The 25,208-nt window shown below is 38.4% G+C and overlaps 1 protein-coding gene across 2 annotated transcripts; it reads right to left on the bottom strand.

Moving 5' to 3' along the window:
• Positions 1-457: 457 nt before the first annotated feature.
• On the bottom strand, positions 458-24,686 carry SMC3 (structural maintenance of chromosomes 3). 2 transcript variants are annotated; one of them, XM_069019998.1, is made up of 29 exons: positions 24,547-24,686; positions 20,592-20,667; positions 18,965-19,003; positions 18,093-18,160; positions 17,651-17,722; positions 17,385-17,464; positions 16,747-16,825; positions 15,282-15,399; positions 14,551-14,726; positions 13,866-13,946; positions 13,440-13,604; positions 13,161-13,282; positions 12,595-12,808; positions 10,871-10,974; positions 10,556-10,655; positions 9,941-10,101; positions 8,511-8,652; positions 8,054-8,204; positions 6,886-7,038; positions 5,864-6,015; positions 5,493-5,651; positions 4,680-4,787; positions 4,164-4,272; positions 3,410-3,657; positions 3,076-3,288; positions 2,219-2,410; positions 1,880-2,057; positions 1,244-1,350; positions 458-933 (listed from the first exon to the last, which is right to left on the bottom strand). In XM_069019998.1, exons 1-29 carry the CDS (start codon positions 24,559-24,561, stop codon positions 862-864), a joined length of 3,654 nt encoding a protein of 1,217 aa, XP_068876099.1. In that variant the 5' UTR covers positions 24,562-24,686; the 3' UTR covers positions 458-861. The 2 variants fall into 2 exon arrangements, with proteins under 2 accessions (XP_068876099.1, XP_068876100.1); XM_069019999.1 differs by lacking the exons at positions 17,651-17,722; positions 18,093-18,160; positions 18,965-19,003; positions 20,592-20,667; positions 24,547-24,686 and having other exon boundaries at positions 17,381-17,452.
• Between the last annotated feature and the right edge of the window lie 522 nt (positions 24,687-25,208).

Raw genomic sequence — 25,208 nt, 5'->3', positions numbered from 1 at the left:
GAGAACACATCAAATTATTCAGTATCGCTTTGCCAAAACTCTAGACAGCAGGAAAAGATTTCACTTTTTGACTGGTGACTGTCACTTGGCTCAAGTCTTTCAGGCTGAAGGGATGTAATGGACGAGTTGTTACACTGGACAATGAGCAGGAAAAAGAAGGGGCTGTGATTTGTTTTGATACAGTTCTAGGGTTTTGTCAGACTTTCCAGGATTCTCTGATACTTACCCTTTTTTCAGATCAATAACCAGAACACTATGGATTTGGACAAACATAGATTTGGGGCAGTTTTCTTCTGGGACTGGCAATGTGCAGAAAAGGGGAAAAAGGAGTGGTTTGGGAGAATTGCTTTATCTCATATTCTGAAATACCCCACTCTAATATGACCCAGTGTTTACTTCACCTCAGTGGATTCCTCTTCAGAAAGACAATATAACCCAAAAACTTAATATATACAAGTTACAGCCATAAAACCAACCATTTTAATTGAAGCCATTAAAAAAAACCATGTGAGGCAATATAAATGATAAAACTATACTTAGGAAGAAATAGCTAGCACTTTCTGAAAAGCTTTAAAACAGCAACAAACACTTTACAAAAGATTTGAAGGAAGAGAATAAAATTTCCAAACTACAGGTATTGTATAAAGGTAACATTAACAATTATCTTATAAAATACAGCAACAGAGACAAAACGGATACTCAAGCTCATTTGAAACTAAGCCTTCTGGGGTCTTGGTTAAAATGTGTGTTCAAAAACTATTTTAAACAAGGACTAAATACTTCATATTTTAAATGTACAGGTCCCTGGCATAAACATAGCACTATACACATCTTCCAAATAAGCAGTAATTACAAGTTCCTTTAACCATGCGTGGTGTCATCTTCTACAAAGTCTTTGGCCATTTCTGCTGTGATCACATCAATATGACTGACCTGGTGGAACAAAGAAGTATTCAGTTATTACAGTACCTCCTACAGAATAAGACAGACATTTCCAAAGGCTCCAGGACTCAGCAACAGGTCTATGACCAATTTATAACTCCCTTTAAAGAATGAGACATGGGACATCTGCAGGTATTTAAATTCTATTTCAAGAAGGAGAGAACTTTTCATAGAAGACCACAACATAACTAGAAACTGATCAGCTGAAGTGAGTCTGATTCACTTTGAACTCTTGCTAAGTCTCAAATGCACAACTTATTTTAATTACAGTGTTTACCGAAAAGCCTATCATACTATTTACCTTGTTTCTGAATTTTACACCATAGAACTTGTCAGCTGACTCAAGCAGTTCAGGCCTAAAAGTTGTTGTAATAAACTGAGCATGTTCAGCTAATTCCATAATCATATCTAAAAAAGAAAACAAAAATTCTTTATTAATGTAATCTTCTCAATAAAGTGAGAGACAGGAATAGAAAACTCTGCTTTATTCAAAATGAGGTTTTGGTCAATGAAGCAAAAAACTCACAAATCAAGAAAGTATTTATACCAGTTTTACTTCCCAGATAATACACACAAGTATTATCATTAATTGCAGTATGGACTCCAATAAGTCCAGCCACTCAGCAAACCTACTATGGTATTAAACTTCTATGATAAAAACAGCATAAGCATTTTTCCATTAATTTTTAATATCAAATTAGACTTCAAAACAGGACTGTTTTTCAACACACTTAAGTGCAGTAAGGAGACCCTTTAGATGCAGTTAACAAAATGGAGCTTCTACCTAAAACCAAGTTCATGAAACCTTCCCCAAACACACCCCGGGCTTCTCAAAAATGTGCTTTTATGATTAAAAGCTTTATTCTTAAGCATCAGGGATGAGAATACAAACTATTACCTTCAACTACAATGAAGATTATAAAAGGTAGACAAGTACCTGAGACAGCTTTTCTATGCTGGGCATCCAAGGCTTGGTCGATTTCATCAAACAAGTAAAACGGAGCTGGATCACATTTCTGGATGGCAAATATTAGGGCCAGGGCCACTAAAGATTTCTGTCCACCTGAAAGTTGCTGCATTTCTCTCATTTCACCCTGCTTCCCTGTGAATGATACCTAAGAAAACAATGCAACAGCAAGATTATTCTGTAACACTGAACCACAGCACCACTTGCTATTAAACAAACAGGATCAACTAATTGTTGCCTTTTAAAATATAGTTCGAAGGCAACCTAAACAAACATGCAGGGGACTGAAAAACAAGTCGTTTTCTTTACCCTTATGCCAACTCCAGTGAACTGATCTACAGATGGAACACTGCTCTGAGATCCAGATCCCCTTTCGCTCTCAGTGCTGCCTTCACCTTCATCCTGGGACTGACTGCCCTCCACATCTCCTTTCTTCATCACTAATGTGGCCTTGCCACCAGGTACTAACTTTTGGAATACTTCACTGAAATTTTTTGACACCTGAAAAAGAAACAGTCAATAAACCAACTCATTTTTACAGAGTGAAATCAAATGCTGCTTTTGCATGAGCACAAGAAGTATCTGCTTCAAAGCAGAGATCCACATTCTTAAGCAGAAGAAATGTATGCTGTACAAAGCTTGACTTAAAAAAAGAGCTAAACCAACCATTTTTGTAGTATGCTAATTTTCAAAATTTTTTCCAAGAAAATGGTACAACTAAAATGTAGAACTGTAGCAAAACCAAGATTTATTTAGTGACCTTCAGTGAAGCAAAAAACCTTTAGAGAAGAATTCACAGACTTCGTAGTGAAGATCCTTTGTCAACATTAGAATTACTTTCACTAAATCTAAGAAGGGATTTGGTGTAGTTTTTTGCCACAGTTCCCAGAAAGGGTTGTACATAGTATATAGGAACTCAATTGACAGGAAGTATTTAAAAGGTTTAAAGCAAAGCTAGAGTTGTATTGGAGATGGGCACATATTGAAAATGGTAGCCTATTTATTTTTCAGTACTTAAAAAACCCACAAACCTCAAGTTACATGACACTGCCTTCTCCCAGTATAGATTTATTTAGTATCTGCTTCTTCCCATATTGCTGCTACACCATGGGACAGCTTGATTGATTTCAGCACCAGTGTCTTTACAACTGTTCCCATTTTGTTACCTGTTTGAAAGTCAGCTGAATAGCCTCATATTTCCTGAGCTCAAGGACATTCATCAGCTCCATGATGGATTTGTAACCCCTGTCCAGTTCTTCTTGTCTTTTTATCAATTTTTCCTTCTGCTCTGAGAAATTCACAAACTGATCTAAAGCTTTTTTATTAACGTGACTGTATTTCTTCAGTTCAGTATTGCACTGCTCCAGCTTGCGGAATAACTGAAAACAGAAAATATTAACACACCAAAGTGACTTGCAATTCTAGCCACATTTGACACCCAAGATGCAGGTGACACTAACATCTCAGGTTGTGAAACATGAAACCAAGGACACTATTTACCTGCTTTAAGCTTAAAGTCTGATACTTTTCAAAAGCCTCCTGTGGAAGTGAACCCAACTCTCGGATTTTCTTCATGCATTCCTCTTTCTTCTTGAGGAGCATGCCTTGCCTGTTTGTCATTTTTTCAAGTTCTTTTGTATCATGGTTAATGGCATCCATATGCTCCTTTTCCATGTTCTTCCAGCGTTCCATGCTCTTCTGAAGTTCCTTAATTCCTGCTTCTGTTTTGTCAATAGAGTTATCCAGATCTGCAATATTGAGCAAGAGTACAAAACCCAAAGTTGTAACTCTTACACACCTGCATAAGATCAGCAGTGATCCAAGAAAGTATTTATGAAACAAAAAGATAGACTAAAGAAGATATATTAAGGAACAGGAGGTTAAATTTCAGGCAAAAGGCTGAAAATCCCTCTTTTCTTCCCCTCGAGAACATGGCTTAAAAAACCCCCAAACAAATGTACTACAGTCATATTGTTCAAGTCTTGGAAGAGAGGCAAAGGAAGTTTCAAGCCATACAGATGTGATAGTCTATTTGACAGCAGCTGAGTTTTAAATGGGTTAGACAAAATTCAGAACAATTATACAAGATCTTGCTTGTAGGACAGTTGCCTTGCAAGTACTATGCCCTGAAGCCAGAAGCCCATTACCACCAACACAAGTTAATTACAATATGGTCTATTTCTCAATCAAATATGGTATGTGTGAACTTTCAAAACCCTGGAGAGTTTTCTTTCCAAAACATGATGTTACCAACCATCTGACCGTGCCAGTGTATCCTTCACTCGTTTGTTGATAGCCTCAAGTTCTGATGTTGTGGCAGTAAGAACTGTGCCACCTTCTGTTTCTCGAAGCTCATTCAGTTCCTGTGGGATAAATAAATGCCACCAAGCTTCAGCAGGAATGGGAACATAAGTATAAGCCAGACAAACAAGCCATCCTTTCACATAACTACATGTAACTATTACATACATACAACATTCAATATTTTAGTAAAGTTCCAGAGAATAGTTAAGACTTTCAAACGAATCTGTCATTATGGTAGTTCTATTTATACACAGGCTTGTATTCACAGTAGTTTTTGTCAAAAACTTACTGTACTGAAATTCAAAGAAATATTTAACTGTTTATCCCAGTTTATACATATGGAAGCAAACCCATCACAGATAATGCAGTGTAACAAATGAATATTTATAAAATGATTTAATACGTGTTAGCCCTGGAAATAAACCAAAACCAGACTGCAAAAGTACATTTAAGAGGAAATCCTTACTTGTTCCACTTGGTCTAAGCGTTTTCTCAGATTCTCATTGAGATATGTTTCAACTCTTGTGATAATGCCTTCTAATTTAATCCTCTCATTCAAAAGCTGCCTGTTTTCCTGAAGAAAGTAAAGTAGTATATTAGTTGCCTTACCTGACTAGGACCATTTTTTCCTTGTTACGAAAAAAAGAAACTAGTACAACCACAAAAACAATAAAAACCTACTCTTCACACAATTCTGTGTATTAAAATATCACAGTTCTCTAGACTGTTCCTCTAATTTTAACAGACAGAAAAAACAAATAAGGTGTCTAGAGTAAAAGTCAACTGTACAGATCAGTGAGTTTATTAATCTTTATTTCTATATGAACCCAATTCTTAAACCCAGTAATGCTTTAGAGAGTATATTTAAGAAGCAGTATTTTTCCAGCAACGTGTGTCAACCAAAAGCTTAGTTTTGTCTCCCCTACCACGTGCTTAAAGGAATTGTTTTCCTTTCCCATACTGCGCATCCTCCCTTCAGATGATACCTATTTGTATTTATTGTTGGAAAGTCAATAGCAAGAACAAGAAAATTATGATGATTCCAACACAAATAGCCTTAATTCTCACATGATCAACTGGCAAAATTCACCCAGTGTTTGAGAAAACTTGCAAATACACTTTGCAAATGAGAGAACTTCAAACACACCTACCTACTACTAATGAAGAACTACTTTAATGACACTATATTCCTAAGTGACTTGTCATACAAAAGGACAAAAACAAGTTTATTGATAAGAAAGGGACTACATTTAGTGGCAAGACATTTTCATTTCCTTACTTGCTGTAGTTGTCGGATTTCATCGTTAAGAGCATCCACGCGCTTCTGATCTTCAAGACTGAGCTGAGACAACAAATCTGTCCCCAATTCTGCTTTTAATGATTCTCTAGTTGACTCCATAGCATGTAAACTTGCCTCCAAGCTCTGCAAGCTACGTTGCTGTGGAACAGATATTAGACAGAATCACTCCTCAAAGCAATCCTCAGATTTATATGAATTTCACCTTTATATTAACATATTTTTGTGAAAAATCTCTAGTTATCTCTTCATATTTTGTATTATAATATTAACCAGAAAGGAATGCAAGTTTATCAGTAACATTAATGAAACAATATAAACCCAGTAACAGCTTTCAATATCCCCATACCAACCTTAGGCATAAATGTCTTTTCAGACTGCTGCCTCTTCTCCTTCAGCATTTTCATCTCTGACAAAATACTGTCTCGAGAGGCTTTGAACTTTCTCTGCTGTGTTTCAATTTGCTGCATTTGGTTCATTAGCTGATCAATCTCGTTATTAATCCATACTGTGGGCTAAGGAAAATTCTGTCCTTGTTTTAAAAATAATTTTATACCTACTAGTACCTTCAATTTTTTCTATCTGACATATTCATCTGTCATCAAAATAAGAGACAAACCAAAATTCCACCAAACCATAGTAATCAGTTGTAGAGGAAAATTCAAGGATCATCACCAAAAGTAACTTGAGCAGCTTATCAACTTATCAAGTCACTTATCAAGAACTAAGCTAAATGAAGCTTTCCTTGCTTATTTTACATGACATTTAGAAGAACGTTTCTGCTTATCTGCTGTCCCAAAAGTGTCTCTAATGCACTGGTGCAGGTCAAAAAGCAAAGGAGTCCAGGTTGTAGGACAGAACGACCTCGGTGATGCAGAAGAAAACTGTATAAATCTCCCTTACTCCTGAACTGTCAATACTGGATCTCAAAAGGACACTGTGCAAAGAGATTGGAAAAACCAAACTGTCAAGCAACTCAGAGCTTATTAGAACACAGCGCTCCCCCATCTCCCCTCCAGAGCATAAGTGGACTATGTAACACATCAATTCAGGACCCAAGTACTAAAAATACAGCCTGAGTCAGAAGAAGCAGAGAAGATTAATACAGATAACAAGAATATCTGGTTATGGCAGTTACTACAACAGACTCTAAAAGGAATAGAAAGCCTCATAATCTAGGGTTTAACCTCATCTCTTAAGTTTTAAAGATCAATATCAAATACAGTAACACAGAGAACTAGGCTGCACACAAAACAGTCAAAAGAAATGCCACAGCTAATATGTAACAAGTCTGTCTCCTGTTTTTCATCTATTACTGTAACCACAAAACAAAAGCTTTGCCACACAACCTTCCCCACGAACAACAAAAGGATATTTTCAATGTTCCTGCGTAAGTTTTCATTGAGCTTTGCTTCGAGTTCACCAAGTTCTTCTTCTGCTTTTCTAACATCTTTTTGCAATTCAAGCCGAGACTTCCTGGTATCATAATAACCTCCAGTCAAAGCACCTCGATGGCTGACTTGATCACCTAAGAGCAGAACAGAATGAGATATAAAGTGCACACTACATGCTTGCCAAAAAGTCCAGCACAATTTCTACAACGCAACTGAGCAGGTTAACTAGAACATTTCAACTAGCCTACAAAAGCACTGACTGTATCAGCAATCATATGTTTACAGTAATTAGGGAAATGTTTATCTCTGTATTCATTTTAAGTGCATTCCCTCCCTCAAGATGAACAGAGACTGCTATGATCTCCTTTAAGCACGGGCTTACTTTTGTGTTTGTTTTTAATTAACTTCTGAAACCCATGCAGCGTGAAGGAAAAAAAAAAAAACTTATATTAAGGGAAAAATGCAAATGCCTAGCACTACCAGTTTGGAAAAAAAAATCTCAAGTTTCCTATGAGGAAATAAAGAGATGAAGTAATTAGCAGCATCTGTGGCTTATAGAGTATGCTGATACTGAAAAATTAATAACTTCCTCCTCAGAGACCCTTAGAAATTTTTTCAGATTGACTTTAAGACACAAAAAGACAACAATAAGCCTGCAGGGAATCTGCCCTCTTAAAAACAGGCAATTAACAAGAGATATAGATTATTTCAGAGAACATAAGATGTAAACAATCTGTTGCACAGAAGAATTCACCTTGCCCTTATCAGGAATTAAGGCCATTCATTCACACCCTAAATACTGGCTTGACCTTGGGAAAACACCATGAACACTCCAGGAAAACAAACGCCTGTTAAATTGGATAAAAAAACTGGATGAATGCAAACCTAATCTGCTTTGTAATTCTCAGGATGGAGATAAACAGCTACTAACATTTAGATCCTAAGAAAATTCCACAGCTCGTCAAGAAATTCTGTATTTTTAAGCACTGTACTTAACCAAATGCAACCTTGTACATACATCTCAGTCAAGTATACTATTATTTTTAATTATCTTATTTCGACAACACTAAACAGACCAAGTTTAATGAGCCCCATGTCCCCAGGAATCCTATTTTTACAATAAATAATTTATAAAATTGCAGTATTTACCTTCCAGAGTGATACAATCCATTGTGAAAGCTCTGGCCAGCTGGGTGGACACTTCCATGCTACGACAAATTAAAGTCTTCCCAAAAACATGTTTGAAAGCTTTATCAAATCTTGGATTGTATCTCAGTTTGCTGATCATAGGAATAGCATCCTGAAGTGACAGAATTACAATTCAGCAATTTAAGTAATTCTTGATTATCAGGTTACAATAAAACTCTACTTATTAGTATTGCCTTTTCACTTGCAAAGTGCAGTTAATAAAGAGCACATATCTCGTAGGAAAGTGCTTCTCTCTAACAGAGTTTTTTTATGTTGAGAAGCATACACTAAAAGTAATATTTAACTGCAGACATTCACCAGAAAAGCAAGTGGTGGGCAATAAGCAATGTACACAGTTCAAAACATGAGGCTTTGTAGTTATGAAGCAAAGGTAGGTTTGAAAGGAATTCTTACTCACATTAGTCTCAGGATAAGCAGTATCTCTAACATCCAGCTTGTTCAGAGGGAGGAAAGTAACTTCTCCAGGAAGGTTCATTTTGTTAAATTCCATTAGGATTTTTGTACTGACCTCATCAGAATCCACAATGTGATAAAACAACCTATTTAACAAGCCAAACAAATAGGCTAAACTTTACTATGCTAAAAGGACAAACATATTTGTATACAGACAGTATTCGTGCAAGTACCATTAAATAACACATCACTATAAAGGTGCATTGCGTTTTCAATTCTATGCCTTAGAAAAAGCAAGCGGAGATTCTCTTTTCACTTTTGCTAAAATGGGATCAGCCAACACCTTTACATTCCACCATCCAGCCAAGAGCAGCTCAATACATGTACAGTGACACTGTGTACACACCTCTGGCCTGCATTTCCATACACAACATTCAGCCCTCCCTCTCTGCATGGACCTACAGAATTTGTCTCTGCTACCTCTATACACCACACAGAGAGACAGAGACCACATTCACCCACCTCCCTGCACACTATGAGGATTAGCACCACAGGGACTGAAATAAGCAATTTTTAATTTGCAAGTTGAACTACAGCTTGCTTGTTACAGCTTTTTCCAAACTATGGGGCACAACAGGATTCAGAGAGAACTGCAAAGTGCTTGGAAGAGACACCCTTGTTCACACTGAAACAGAAGTTGCAGAAGTGACACTGCATTCCAGTCGTGGTCACATATTTCTATGTGACACTTTGCAAGATCATGTCACCTCTGTCCTCTTTCCAGCTCTTACACCACTACCTACATTTCATTAAAACAAGAACTTCTATGACTACTCATGAGTTGGAACAGGGACTGATCACACAAAAAGACAATTTTAATTAGATGTTGCAGCAAGTGGTGGATCACCCAACAGACACTTACTTCTTCTAGAAAACATTTTACACAGACTCATTAACACTCAACATCTTTTCAGACAGCTTTTAAACTGTAGTTTTTGACAGTTTAGAGACCATTCTCAACCATGAGATTTTCTAGTGCAAGTGAAATAATTCTTACTGTTACTGAAACATCAGCCTTGCTTACTGTAGAATTCTCCACACGAGAAGATGCTGTCCATTTTATTCAATATATCTCAGTCTCACCACCAATCCCCCTGGCAAGTGTCAGGAATGTGGGTCTGGGGCCCTTTTGTTGTTTTTTCTCTCTGGTTTTGTTTTAGATTTTTTTAGACAAAGTCAAGAGCAGCTAGGATTAATATCTAAATAGGCAGAATTCTTCTTAGTTCCTTCACAAAGGAACAGCAGTTTGATCATGCTATATAAAAGGCCCTTTGACAAAAAAAGGCAAGACATCAAGTTCAAAAGAATAATATTTCAGTAGCAGCTTGCAACAACAATTAAATTGTGACACTGCATTAAAGAGCACATAATTACCTGTTCCCTGCAGTGACTTCAACACAGGTGTAGAAAGCTGGTTCACATTCAAAGTTATTCATCACGATTCCATGATAGCCATTTAGAACATGCTGGTTTATGCCTTTTCGACGGAAGTGCTCCAAAACTTTGTTTATGCTGTCTATACCATTCAAAATGGCCTGTTAAAATACAACTAATTACTGTATTGCAGTTAAAACGTGTGGGCATAATATTCATTTTACCGTTAACTTTGTAACAGGTGTAACCTTCTTTTTTGCCAAATTCCTGTTAACCTACAGCACTAACAGAAGATACCGAAATAAGAATCCATCACATCTCATTTTTTTTTATTTGGGGCTTTTTTAAGCAAAAAGGTATCAGAAGAAATTTTAAAAACATTCCATTTCTTCCTAGTCTCCTTACATCAACTACCTTGAGCTTTCAAAATTCACTTTCAAGTAGCTCTAGAACTATAAATATTTGAAAAATTCAGCTTAAAATATAATTTTTTGAACTTAATTATGACAGAAGGACAATAATTTCAAAAATAACTGTCGTATCTTTCAGATAAAACTGACTTGTCCTTTAAGAATGAGATTCCACAAGGGATTCTCAAGAGCAAGGTTATCTTACCTTTCCTGTTGCTGCTCTGAGAAGCTGCTGTTTCTTTTCTAGATCCTCCCTCTTTGCAGCAAGAGCTTGTTGTTCTGCATTCTCTTCTCTCCATAGATAACTACAGAACAAAACCAATAAAATTTTTAAGTGTGAATGCAATCTGTAAGTTTTATTATTATTTTCTTAAAGACTGCTAATCTAATGGGAAGGCAAAGTGCAGAAGTTCATACATGGCCATATTTAAAAAACATACCTACATGCCATGTTAAAAACTACACAGTTGGGGTCCTTCACATTAAGTGAGATTGAGATATATTTCAATTAATTACTAACTTTCTTTCACTCTGTAGTTCATCCTTTTTATTTTTCACTTCATAGTATTTTCTGTCCAATTCTTCAACACGAGCCTTCACTTCATTAAGATCCTGGTCCAGTTTCTAACACAAAGAAAAGAACAGTATGAAACTACAGCTCTCTATATTAAAAAAAAAAAATCTGTATTTTATTCAATACTGAACTACTGAAAAATCAGGTAAGTCCTACAAACATTTTAACCAGTTTACAACAAACTGCAAAAGCACTAAGAAAAAAGACAGCTTTGTAAAGAAGCAGTAACAAGGTGTAGGTGCCACACAGATAGCAAGGCAGGCACGGAGTTCAGCTGTGCCTCTGGGCATTAAAGTGAAATGGATCCCTGTAAGTCACAGCAAGAATTGGAATCAAAACAGTAACTAACATACATATAACTTCTGTGTAATCATGCTCTGAAATGACATTTGTGATAAGTACAACTAATCTTGTGTACCATGTCAACCTGCTATTAGTCAAAAGTCTCAGCCTGCTCTCCAGCAGTACTAGATTTTCAAGACAGCTGCTGTCAACAGTGTGCTGTTTAAGCCAATGCTCAGACATCCTCCCTTTGCTCACTTAACACCTGCCATTTTCAAAGCAGCTCAGGGCTAGCACTCAATAGTGTTTACAAATTTATATGTGTACAAGGAGAAGTAACTGTGTTCTAAAAACACAGCCAGCTCACTCCAAACTAACCTTGCAAGCTCTCAATCACATTCACCCAAGATGCCTTCTCTTTGAACAACAAAAAGCTATACAACTCTTCACCTAAGCATAAATCAACCTGCCTTGAGGAGGAAAAGGAAACCAAGACATGTTTATAGAAAGGAATCAAAATCCACAACAAATTTAACCCTTTCAATTTTATAGAATTACCACTGAGCAGTCCAGTAAAATTGCAGTCAGCCAGTGGTAAATGCTGTTTTCTTCACTCACCAACTCAGAGAATCATGACTTTGATAATGTAGGTCCCTATCAAGAAGTGTTTTAGCAGAACAATCTTTGTACAACTACACTCCTCCCTGGTGTCAGACTGACCCTCAATTTCAGTAGGTATATTACACAAAGACCAAGAACACCATCAGCATTGGCACTGTATGCTCTCTCAATATAAAAGCAGTGTTTTCACAGCTGGAGCTCCTAGCAGGAATGCTATCTTTGGATTATTTTGCTGTATTTGCACTCTAAGAGCTGTTTCTGAATGGAAATTAAAATCTAAGTTATGCAGGTAATACAGTAACAGATTAATCTTCTAACATGCCTAGGGATGCAACTTCTAACCAGCTGCAACCATGGTACAAGGGTGCAGTGCCTGCTGCATAGTTAAAAAGATCCTCTTGCTTGGGGAAAATGAGAGAAGTGGAAACAATCAACACAGACTTCTATAAGAACGTAACGAACTTATCTATGACGTGGCTACGTTCAATGTAGACAAGAGCAAGGCAGATAGAAGCCTCTTCCTGATAACTCAGGCCAAACACATTGGGGAAAATACCAGAAGGCAAAGCCAACATAGAGAGTGAAGTTAGTGCAATGATAAAGGAGTTTAAAGCTTATCTGCAGATTTTCAGTAAGCATTTTTCAAAGACCACATCCAACCAGAAACAGACCACATCATCCTTATAAATATGCATTGAAGTCTGACTGTCCAAGACTGAGTATTTAACCCTTCACCCAAAAAGACTGAGAATAAGCTGAAAACTCACACTGTACTGTTCCAAGTTTTTCTCCTTGTTTGCCTCTGTATCCTCTAAATCCTTGTGTATAGCTGCAATTTGCCGCTTCTTGTCATTGATGGCTTGATCTAAAGACTTCAGTTCTTTCTTTATCCACTTATCCCTTTCCTCTTTGGAAGTAAACTGGCTCCCTCGACCTTGTTTTGCATAAAGATCTGTTCTTTCTTGTGTAGCCTGTGCAAGTCTGTTTTGAGAATGGAAAGACATGCTGTATTATAAAGAAATCTTGAATTTATTAAAAACAAGCATTAATAATTACAATTAGAATTTTCAAGACGTGTCAAACCAGGCTCTAAAATTTAAGCACCAAATCAGTAACAAAAAGGATCATGTTATAAACAATAAAATCATCCACAAGAAGTGGTTAAGCTTAGAAAATCATTTTGCCAAATACTGTTCCCATCCCAATAATAAAGCAGGCTTTTTACAGACCATCTCCAAGTGCATGTAGCTACCCCACTGTGAAGCAACATGTACAAGCTTTTGTTAATTGCAGATGGATAGTATTGATAAAATTTGTACAGAATGCCACAGACCTAGCAATTCCCCTCTCTTCTTTTTCTTTTACGCTGTTAAATTTTGGCTCTGTTTCTGCCAGTTCTTTCTGCTTCTCCTCGATTTTCTCAAGAAGTTTTTGCCTCTCTTTTAGCAGTCTTTTCTGAAAGTCAAACAAAGCAGCATTTAAAGCTAGTATTTAAACTAATCTACCAAACCTTACAAAATAGTGACAGGCTCCAGTCTAAAACCAAAACCTCAGTGTACAAGAAAACTTCCTTGTGCCAGTGACATTTTAACACTTTACTGCTGTTACATACCCTTTGCTCACTGTTGCCAGCTAATTCATCCTGTAGATCTTTAGCCTTCAGCTCTAATTTAGTCCTCTGTTTGATCTGCTCCTGTCTTTCAGCACTAAGTTGTTCTTTCTCTTCTTTCATTGCAGAAATCTTTGTCTTCAGTTCTCGAACTTGCCGTTCTATTTCCTATGCAAATTTAAGTATGCAGTATCTTAAACACTGAAGGAATATTTCACTATTTATCAAAACTCACAAGATCATTATTCTGTAGATCACAATACACTAGATATGTGAAAAACCCCAAGCTTCCAAACAGGATGAACGCATGCAACAGAATTTAATATAATTTTAGACACCACCAGCCCTCACCCTTTCCCTCCCTCCAAAAAAATCCCCAAAACCACAAAGCAAAACACACCTCTGGAGAGCCCTTAAAAATATTTTTACCTCCATTTTATCTCTAGCATCTTGCTGTGCATCTCTCAGCTGCCTGGATTTTTCTCCACTTGTCTCTCGTTTAGCAGAAAGCTGTATGGAAATATCACCAATAGCTTAAGTAGCCAGATTCTGTTTTAGTAGTAGTTCCAGAAAGAAATTATTTAGTGAAGAACAGTGATGCTGAGGAGTACATACAGTGCAGGTAGTTCGGTGCACAGCTGAGGACTGCTGCAGATTGAGTTCTGGGTGGTGGAAGCCACAGGAAGAGAACTAACAGCCCTTTGCATAACAAAGGGCATGGGAAGCCCCAGGCTTCTACTGTGATGGGATAAAAACTCATTTTCCTTTGCTGGAGTCCCTCCTTGGAGGCACCAGCTTGAGCTGTTCCTTTGTTATTTAGTTACTGCATCAAGATGCAATTATTTTAAGGATCGAGACATGTGAGACTCTGCTATGGGAAATCTGATCTGACTGCGAGTGTGGTGTGCAGGGAGTCAAGGAGGCAGGCACCTGTGCTGGGAAGGGGCTCCGGTCCTAGCTCAGGTGGTGTGGTTGTGACTGCCAGAGTGGCTCCTGGGTGGCTGGACAGGAAAGTTTCCTTAACGCTGTCAGGACTCCATCAAGGAACAAAAGGGGATGGTAGCAAAAACAAACCAACAGCTCATCACATTTTGTACTAGCCAAGATACTTTACCTCATCAAGCTTAGCTCGGGTTTCATTAAGTTCCTGATTATAAATGGTGTATTCTAATGCTCTCCTCATTTTATCCCATTTCTGGTACTGTGCCAGTTCTTCTTTCTCCTCTTCTAGAGTATGCAGTCGCTCTTCAATGTATTTCAACAACTCGTTGATCTTCTCTCTCTTGCCCTCTTTAGAAAACATGATAAGATTGAAATTCAGTTAAATGCTGTAATATAATCTCTCATCTTTACAGCCACTGAATCTACTCCAGTGATTAACTATTTGTCAACATACATGAAATGTTCATACACCCCATATCCAGAAGTTCTCAAAAAAAACATCCTAACAGCAGAACTGTTGATACTTGTTATGTAATGCAACACAAGCAAATACTCTCTTGGCTCATACACTTAAAATATTATAGACTGTACAACACGAACTTTAGTGTTTGCACAGCAGTAGGTATCCTGATTTTTGGATCACTGCCAGCTGACATCACTCATATGTTTTGAACAGTAAATTTATCTGTATTAGCTTAGCAAAAAAGTTTTATTACTAAAAGCACACAGAAAGTAACTTACTAAACCTTTTGAGATATTGGAAATTCAAGGAGGAAATATGACAAGTTCTGCATGGTTTAACATACCATGAACAACATCTATCTAGCTTTACTGAAAAAGCCTGAAGTTTTAGATTTAATTGACTTACTGTGGCATAAAGCAATAATTTCTTAGAAATTTTACCTGTTTCTTTCATTAATGAAATACTCTCCTCTTTACGTTCATCGTACACTCTGGTACCAGCTACTTCTCTCAGTAATTTCAGTCTTTGAGAGTCAGGAGCTGTGGCCATCTGGTTGATCTGAAAATTCAAGATCTATGATTTCAATAACCTGCTCTGGATGTATGGCTAACCACAACAGATCAAAGATTGCACTTTTTTGCTCTGCCTGCTTGCCTGAGGTTTTGGCAGGAAGATTCAGACACACAGCACACACCACACTGCTTTCTTTTTGAGACAGTTAATTTAGGACAGCAAGTATTCTGCTTGTAATGAAATTTATTGCTTTTAAAATGTTACCATTTGTTGCTAAAACTCAGGATGCAAGTATTATGTACACTGAAGAAATCATAAACCACTCAAAATTATGTTTAGAGAAACTCACGCTTGGGCTTTTAAGTCCTGGTACTAAATCAAAAGAGTTTAAGTGCCTCCATAAAACCACACTAAAATGTAGGGATTACAAATCTTAGAATAATTCACAGCATGAAACACTCATTAATATGACATCAAATCAGTCATACAATTACACCCAACATAAGACTCATTTCCCTTCAATAGAATTTCAGTGGCTGCATGCTTTTGTAAGAAGGTAACTGTTTCTTATTTGTCTTATATTCAAACCAGTATGTGTATTTTGGCTGTTAAGTAGTGTGCACCAATCCTCACTACAAGTGACTTTCCAGCTCAAGCTGTTTCTTTCAAATACACATATTCAACTATAGGAAAATATGTCCTGATAAACATCTGGCAGACTGTGCTATGGGTTAGCATTCCTGACGTCAAGTACTCCTCAAGTGTCCTGCATTCCTCTCTAAGTATGCCTTCCAGTAACCTTTTGGAGGTGACACCAGCATCTCCTTGATCCATCCTGTGAGCCATTACAAGTAGTCTGTTCTTTGTCTGCAGATGTGCGTGTCCTTTGAAAGCTCTAGTAAGCTGCTTGGGTCTTCAAGACCAGTTAAGACAGGCCATGCCATGAGCCCCTTTACCTGATGTGCACTTTTGGTACTTCTGCATTTTCCACTCATTGTCCACTGACAGCATTTTTAACCTCTAATTCTCTACCATTACTTTGCTGCCTTGTCTGTAGGCCCAGAAATCTTTGAATTTACACTGAAATAGTCACAGGAATCAAGTCTGCTTTGTATTTTAACTATATGGAAAAAAACCTCATTGTAAAGATGACCATGACACAAACCCTTTACTAAATATCAACATTTACGGACGTTAAAGTTTTTTTTCTTAAAATCAACATAAACTACTAAAACAGTAACATCTGCCAAAGAAACAGCTACGTACAAGAACTATTTCAACTACAGTAGATTTAGGTTTTGGTTTACTTCTGAAATAATTGAACTAAGTTTGGCATCCAGGAAACATGATACCCTTGACAGTGATTCCTTCTACTTTGTGAAAAAGACTTACCTTTCCTTGTTTGACAATATAGTAGGGATTACTGCGAGAAAATCCAGCACTTTCAAGAAGATTCATGACATCATTTTTCCTGAAATGTTATTATGAAGCCATTAAAAACTTATAATAAAAATGACAGCTGTAAAAACGCAGTAAAGCATCACAAGTACACATCACATAATATAACCACCGTGCTCAACGCATGCTCTGTTTGAAGAAGCTTCTTTATTTGAAAATGGCTATACTAAAATGAAATGAGAGAATAAAAATAGAAAATATCTAAAATACTATAGAATTGGAAAGAGATTAAGAAATAAGGACCTTGAAACACAGAGGAGGGAAATACAGGCAAAGATATCACAAGGAAGGATATAAAACCACCTAGAGTGTGGTAACTTTTATTTTAAAAAGCCCTGAAAGAAATACTATGCAAGCAGTTAAACACCCCATCAATGGATGGATTAAACTGCAAATTCAAAGTCTGCTGCCTATTGCACAAGGACTGATGTTCCAGCTGTCAAACTACTGACACCCAGTATTACACAACAGAAATAAATTATTTCATGCTAATGATGCAAGTGTTGGGTTTGCCTATAGAATTTTACAGGAATACTACTATTCTCATTCAGATAAGAAAAAGAAGTACCTACGTCACCATTTTCTTGTCTAAGAAATATTGGTCCTTCTTGGCTCCAATGACTCTGCGAAGTGAGACTTCCTCTTTATCAATCTTAAGAAAACAAAAGCCAGTAAATACACATATCTACTGCAAGCAGCTGTAACTAACCCAGAATGTTTATGGCACTTTTTACCAGAAATGATTCAAAAGCAGTTACCATACTGAAGTCTTCCATAACACTGAGATTACTTGAGTCTGAAATTCTAATCTATGTCCAAAGCAGTTCACTGAACTTACCGGTAACCTGTTGTCGGAATTGTCAAATATAATCTCCACAAATGCCGAAATAACACGAGGACCTGTACCTTCCTAAGAAAGGAGATGTTTTGGTTAGACAACTGCCACCTTAGGAAAGATTCTGAATTCATTCTTCTCCTCTTTTCCCTGATGACCCCACTTCCCCCTTCTTTTCACGGACTTGAGATGCAAAAGCATCTACATAAGATCCAGCATGCATATTTTTATTTCTGAAAATCTTGGCTACACATTCACTGGTGTGCATTATCAACATAATATATTACTGTGTAATAAATTCCCTTTTGCCAATGGAAATAAAGAAAGATGGTTTCAAAATAATCAGCTTAAAATATCCACAGCCCAGCAATTTTAACATTTTTGTCGTACCATTCAAATGCATTAGCTTATTCTTTAGTTTTTGTTGTTATACACCTTCACTTACATGCAGCAAAGCCAGTCTCTGCTCCGGACGAAGATGACTAAACTCATCACTGAGGACAAACTGAATTGCTGTAATGAAATAGTAAAGAAACAGAAGATTTATTCTTTCCTTCAGGGAGATATGCAGCAGTTTCATTAACTCAAAACACACTGGTTTACTGTTGTATAATACAGTCATGCTGTTGCTAAAATCTTACAATATTTCTTCATTAAAAACCTTAATCTGCTGGATCGTTATCACTCGACCTGCTGTACAGCAGGATTTATCTGAAGAAGTTATTGTTGCCACATTTCTGGTTCACTGCATAATCATTAACAATGCTGAACAAGTAGGGATTCATGAGCTTTCCTCTACATATATGCAGCAGACAGGCTAGGCTAAAAATATTGCTAAAATACTTAGCACACGACAATTTATAAACACAACTGTCACAAAGACTACTAACACCTTTAATTAGCATCTTTGCTCTTCCATTAGTGCTCCCACCCCACACAATCCCCCTCATAACCTTACATTAAGCTGTGCTAAACTGCTATGGAGTAGAATTTAGCCACAGAAGACGTCTAAAACTACTGCAAATATCATAAACATCTTTCATGGTGGGCAACTTTTAGAATCACTCTCCTCCTGTAAATACTTTTGCCAACTGAAAGCCTTCGAAGGCCCTTAGTAAGAGAAGATGAATTCTAGGGAAAAACCTGGACTAAGTATTAAACAAGTGCATTGAGATATGCCTTTCATCACTGTCAAGTAATTTCCAATATGCCACTCCTTATTGAGGAGGATAATTTGTTAAACCAAATTCTAGCACAAACAAGTAAAGAAACCTGGTATCTTCAGCATCCCTTGGCTAATAAGAAATCCATGCTTACCATAAAAAAAGTTGCTTTTTCCAGATCCATTTCTTCCCACTGAAAATTAAAACACAAAGCATAACACAGGTTATAGTTGACATAGGTTAACAGTGCAATGTACCTTAAACACTACATAAAAATATTCAAGAGCAGAACCCAAATATAATGCAACCAAATGAAATCTCAAGGGAATGAGATTGGTAGGTGGATCACTTGGTAGGTGGATCACTTGGTCATTGAGTACAGGACAGTAGCCCTTTGTCCACTCAAACACATTACCTTGATTCACAGACTCCAATACTATTCCACAATGAGAATAATAGTTAATCCAATCATATTTATTGCCGTCTTTTTGGTTCTTATACTGATATTCTGATTAATAAGAACAGTAGACCTAAGCCAAATTCTCCTGGCCCCAGAACATTTACCCAGAGGAAACCATTTGCCTGTGCATTCAGGTTGGCTGTATGAACTTCACACAGCACATTAACTTCTTAATACTCCACTTGTTAATCCTGCAGTGTTTTTTTTTTTTTAAAGACTGGAATAAGTACTACTTCTATATAGAAAAATAAAGGTGTAAGAACACAGTACTACACCAACATAATCTCAGTGTTTATTCCAAAGTGTTTCAGCAAGGCCCAGAGTCTTCTCTTTAGCATCAGCACCTGCTGTATCAGTTTCAAACCCACTTGTCTTCCAGCAGCAATGAACACCCCAGGCTTTTCATCCCTGCCTGCCTACATGCCATCCAGATTCACCTCATCCCCAAAACTACTTGGGATTACGATGAATTCTTTTTAAAAAAAGCAAAAAACCCTAAATGAAACAGAATTTTTAGTGTATTTTAAAAACATTAATATCTGGATAAAGTTTTAGCTCCTGAGGAAATAACATTACTTAGCAAGACATCTATTCATGTTATATGCATGTTTTTATTCCTAGTACCAGAGTTAAATCCTGGCTACTAAGATTTCATGTCCGAAACTGACTGTTTGCTGTTGGGTCAGCAGTCTCAAAAGCTGCTGGACAATCACTAAAATCAACGCAAACAAAAAGGGAGCGCCAGGCATCCATAGGCAGAAACAGAAGAGGTATGAGAATGGTGGACAACAATGTGCTATTAAAATACGTGTTATTTATAAAACTGCCCTTTAAAACTTACACTTTTTGACAGTTTACAGTCCAGAAATTCATTCCTTTAAAACTGGAAGAAAGAGGATCTTCTTTCTCTGCACGAGTTCATAATTGCTGGCATGCTTATTTATAAAAATTATGACACTTGCATAGATTAAAAAAAATAAGAACCCCATACAAATTCTGTGCTGCTGTTCCTGCAAGGAGAACCTGTAAAGGAGGTCCGGCTGATACAGAGATGCGCACCTAGGAAGGAGTTTATGAACTTCACTCTGTTTCTGAAGATTCAGCTCTTCTCCCAGCAAAACTCAACGTTAATAGTTGTTTGCTGGAAGTGGAACACGCCCTGTGGTACATTACAGAGAGCTGTACAGAAGTTTCCAAAACAGAAAATACAACCATCACATGTAAGACGACTATTAAAAACTATAAAGGAGACTAACATGAATATCACCTGAAATAAACGTGCAATTTTAACTAGTGCTAAAAGGCAAGTATCAGAACTTACCAATGACATTGTGTTTGGAGCTGAACGGGTCCACAATGGTTTGGTCCCTGTAGCTTCGAAACCCCTGAATGATTACCTGGTGAGAAAAGGAAGTTATTTTATCAAAGTTCTCTCTGTTCTTGAACAGTATTTGTACTGTAAGGTTTGACAAAATATTTACATCAATTTTAGTTTAATCTGCCTGCCCTTCCTGCACACATTCAGCTTTTCATCTCAAGATGAGAACTTACATGAAACTTGCTCCTCACCTAAGAATCGATTTAGGGGCAGATTTCTCCCCTAGCAAGAGATGCTGGTATTTGTGCAGGCCAAAGCATAGCAAACAAGAGAGTTCCAAGAGGTTTTTTTTTAACAAACCACACAAAAATATGTGTTTGCCTAAAGTATCATATACAGGAAAGAAAACTCAATATAACAAGCACTTATATTTAATTTTTCTAATGCAATCTACTTACAGCAAATTCTCCAAGCAGTGCAACTGCAGGTTGCAAAAACTGTACTAGACTGCCTATTTCACATGCAATAGTCTCATTTTACTGCACAATCTAAAGGGAAACATAAAAAGGCAAGCTTGTCTTGGTTCTACCAATTCACAGCCTAACAAGATAAAAATGTGCACAAATAACTTCAGGAGCTATGCAGCAAAATAGTCTGGAAGCAGCACATCAAATTTCAGCTATTTAATTTCAGCAGCATTTTGAGGTTTGCCAGGCCTAGTAATATACAACGTACAGTTACAATATCCTTAAACTTCAGCTCTGCATAGCAACAAAACTGATCCAACTTCCCACACCAACAATTCATACATCAAAGCTGTGCTGAAAGCACGGCAGCTTTGCTCTGCTCAGTACGACACCAGAAATGCAGCAGCCACCTGAAGGTTTGACATTTGCAGATCTTACAGCAAGAACACTTGAAACAGGACTACAGTTACCATTTAATAGTTGTGTTCTTTGCCCAGCTCTTCCCCAAGAGAAACAGGATACAGTTAAAACAGCGGCAGTGTTTCACTGTGACAGCTACAATACACTAAAAATCACTTGTTAAGAAAACACAAAACCATCTTGCAAGATACTTCTCAATACTATTACTGCTGAAGCTTAAGATACGAAATTATTTAGATATTTTGTTTGTAAGGTCTATGGTCCCATCACCATTTTCTCTTTCTCTGAACATGTCATTCCTTCTCTCACACCCTCAATTATTAAAGTAGCCCATATTCCAGAAAATGAGCATAATACTTTTTATTCAAGAAGCACATACAAAACTTCAGGAAAAAGTCCAGAAATGGTACTGTAAACATTTAAGCAAGCCTTTCCTCACTACTACAAAAGCCTCTATTAAGTGGACACCTCAGCACCTCAAGAAATAACTACCTTCAGAACTGCATTCATATTCTGTAATATTCTGGTAGCATTACACAAACAGTTGGGAGAAAAATCCTGCCCACAAAAAGTACTGGAAAAAAAGTCCCAGTGTTTTGACTCAGAGAAGAAAATGCCCCTATTTATTCATGTCAAGTTTGATCCTCGGTCTTTCTCCCCTTATATGACAGCCTGCTACTAAATATTACCGTGGAAAATTCCTCTTATCACTTGTTTATACTAATTGATTAAAACCATCTCACTAATACTGAATGAAAATGCCATGTCAGACAGCAACTCAAACACTGGAGTTTATAAAAATCAAAATGAAATAAAACTTTAAGGTATTAATTAAGTTTTAGTCAGAATTCAAGACTTCCCAGGCACTATAGCTCCCTCGTCAAATTCTCTTTGCAAAATTATTTCATTACTGGAATCTGAAGCTAAGAGTACAGGTAGGCAGAAAATTGCTAGTCCTTGACCATCAAACATCAGATTGAAGCAGAAGCTATTTTGGAATAGTGTTCCAATACAGCTTCCTTCAATACTTTGCCCACCTAAACCTTTTCTGAACTGCAATTTGTCTGTGCTCCCTCTCCTCAGGCCAGACAGTTTTCTCTAACCACCTGCACTGTATTCAGATCAGCTACACTGGAAGCAATCAAGGATTTCAGAATCTAATGGACCAAACTACAGAAAGCAGGTTTAAGTCAATGTATGGACTGGAGACCCAGGCACTGTGGCTGTGAATACAAACACCCAACCCTCCCTAAAAAAACCAGTCTGCCTCATCTACCAGATGGAGACTTTTGCAGCAAGCTCTGTGCCAGCAGCTTTCAGAGGAAAAGCAGGAACAGAATATCTTACTCAGGCCTTGCCACTCACCCTAGGCCACAGCAACTATGTTCATTCACTTTGATTTTACATATTAAATAAAAAATATTTTAAAAAACCCAAAAGTTTTGAAACAAACTCACTAGATTTCAAGGGGGGGGGAGGAGAAATTAAAAGAACGAGCAAAAAAGTTGGTCTTTACTACATTTTTCCCATAATATTTTAAGAACATCTGGATAGGAATAATTAATTTACTTGAGTCTCATAAGAACCTGAAAGTCTCTATAAAATGATAAAAACAACCAATTATTATTTCTTGAATACTGCTATAGAAGCATAAACTTTTCCCACCAGGCACTGGGCACAACTTCTACTCAGGCATCACGGGAGTGTGATACATGCACACTCTGAACACCACCATCTTCTCCCCAAAGTTTTTCTCTAGATGGTTTATCACTTCATCCATCCTACATATTCTGAAACCTCATGACTTCTTCGTTGCCTTGTATAGACTCAGATTAAGACTTACATATTTTTAATGTTCAAACTCCAGGAATAACGTCTGGAAAGCAACAAAATAAGGGATACTGGTGGAATCAAATTCATTCTCATTATTTTTTTTTCTCAGGTTCACACATTGTTACACTTTCTTTTATAGCTCCTGTAACAGTATTGGTTATTGACCACCCAATCTTCCTTCTTTCTATTTTCCTCAAAATGAAACGTTTCCTCTGTTCTGAGTTAATTTGGACTTCTTACTCTATGTATCTTCACTGCTGTTTGCTTTTGGGAATTCAAATCTGGACAACAGAAACTCTTACTCAAAGTCTTTAAAGCAATGTGCCCACCTATGATGATAAGAGTGATTTACAAAAACACGATCAAAAGGCGTTTGAAACACTGCCCAGTCAGCCAAACAGTAGATGAAAACCTGGTATCTGTGGAGAACATGCACTTTCAAAGTTAAGTAAGTATTCTTACGAAAGACACCTGCAGGGTGTCAGAAACAGGTCAATTTTGAGTCTACCAGGAAATCAGAATCCTGGCAGGCTTAGTATGAACACACATATACAGCAGCACAAAAGCAGTAATAAAAATCTGCTGCTAAAGCGGCTGCAGGGATACTACAGATGTAATATAATGATGACCTCAAAAACTGTTTTAAAAAAGTCCATACCAGGATCTTTTTAACTGAGCACCAGCCATAGATCCTTTGGCAAGGGTGAAGTATAACAGGTGAAATGGTTCATGCCCGGGGGCCTGAGACAGCACCCCAAAGCAAAGAAGAGACCCCACAACTTGAACAGCTGAAAGATGCCTCTGACAGCTGAGCAGAGCCCTCTGTTTGGGTACGAGCCTTCCGCAGCCAGGACACCGGGGTTGGCGTACAAAGGGGCCCCGCGAACAAGTCTCGGGTCCATGAAAGAGAACCCCCAGCGCCACTTCACACCTGCAATGAATGAAAGGGGAGCAGAGAGACAGAGAAAGCACCACCAGCCCAGCCGGCGGAAAGACCTGAACCGTGGCCGGGCCGGGGGCACCTCCCCCAGCCTGGACCTCGATCCGCCCCCCGGGATAGAAAAGATCGAAGAAAAGGCCGCCGAGCCCGCCGCAAGCCCGCGGACCCCCTGCTGCGGGCCTGGCAGATATGAAGGTGCAGAACCCCCAGGACCGGGGCGGGGAGGGCTGGACCAACCGCCCCGGCCAGGCCCAGGCCGCACCGCACACTGCGGTCGGCGCAAATCCCGCCGGCTCACCTGCTTGATGTACATGTTTGCCGAGGATGGGGTAGGCCCGCCACGCTGTCGTTCAGCCCGCCCTCGCCGTCTCTTTCCGGCCCGAGCGCTCGGCTTGACCGCGGGTCTCCGCCGCCGCTTCCCACCCCCTCAGCCGCCCCCCGCTTCCCGCACAGGGCCCCGCTCACCCTCACGCAAACAAAATGGCGGCGGACCCTCCCCGTCCCGTCCTGGCACGAACCATTCAGCGCCACTTGGAGGGAGAACTGCGGAGCAGAGGACGCGCTCCTGTCCCGCCGAAGAAGGCACACTACGTGGGACTTCGGAAATGTCCTTTTTACAATCTTTCAAAGTGTCTCGGTGGTCTTTTGGAGTGCGCTGCGTGGCAGGGAAGGCGGGCCACCCTGCCTCCAGGCCGCCGGAGTACCCCCGGGGAGTTGGGGCAAGTGGTTTCTCCCGTCGAGGGGCGGATTGGGCGCCAAAGGCAAGTTGAGGCGAGCGGGGCGAGCGGCGGCGCGCGTCTCTAGGGGGCGCCGCCGGGGGCGCCCTGAGGGGCCACTTGCGCGGGAGGCGAAATAAGGGCTCGGTCTGAAGTCCCGACTTCTGTTCGAGGATCTAAAAATAATTTTTTTAAATGAAAATCATAATAAAAAATAAGCAGCAGCAGCGTTAGGACCTGCGCT

Source organism: Aphelocoma coerulescens, chromosome 6 (genome assembly GCF_041296385.1).
Source record: "Aphelocoma coerulescens isolate FSJ_1873_10779 chromosome 6, UR_Acoe_1.0, whole genome shotgun sequence".
Lineage (NCBI taxonomy): Eukaryota > Metazoa > Chordata > Aves > Passeriformes > Corvidae > Aphelocoma > Aphelocoma coerulescens.
The sequence above is the reverse complement of the archived record's forward strand: the minus strand, read 5'-3'. Positions and strand labels throughout refer to the sequence as shown.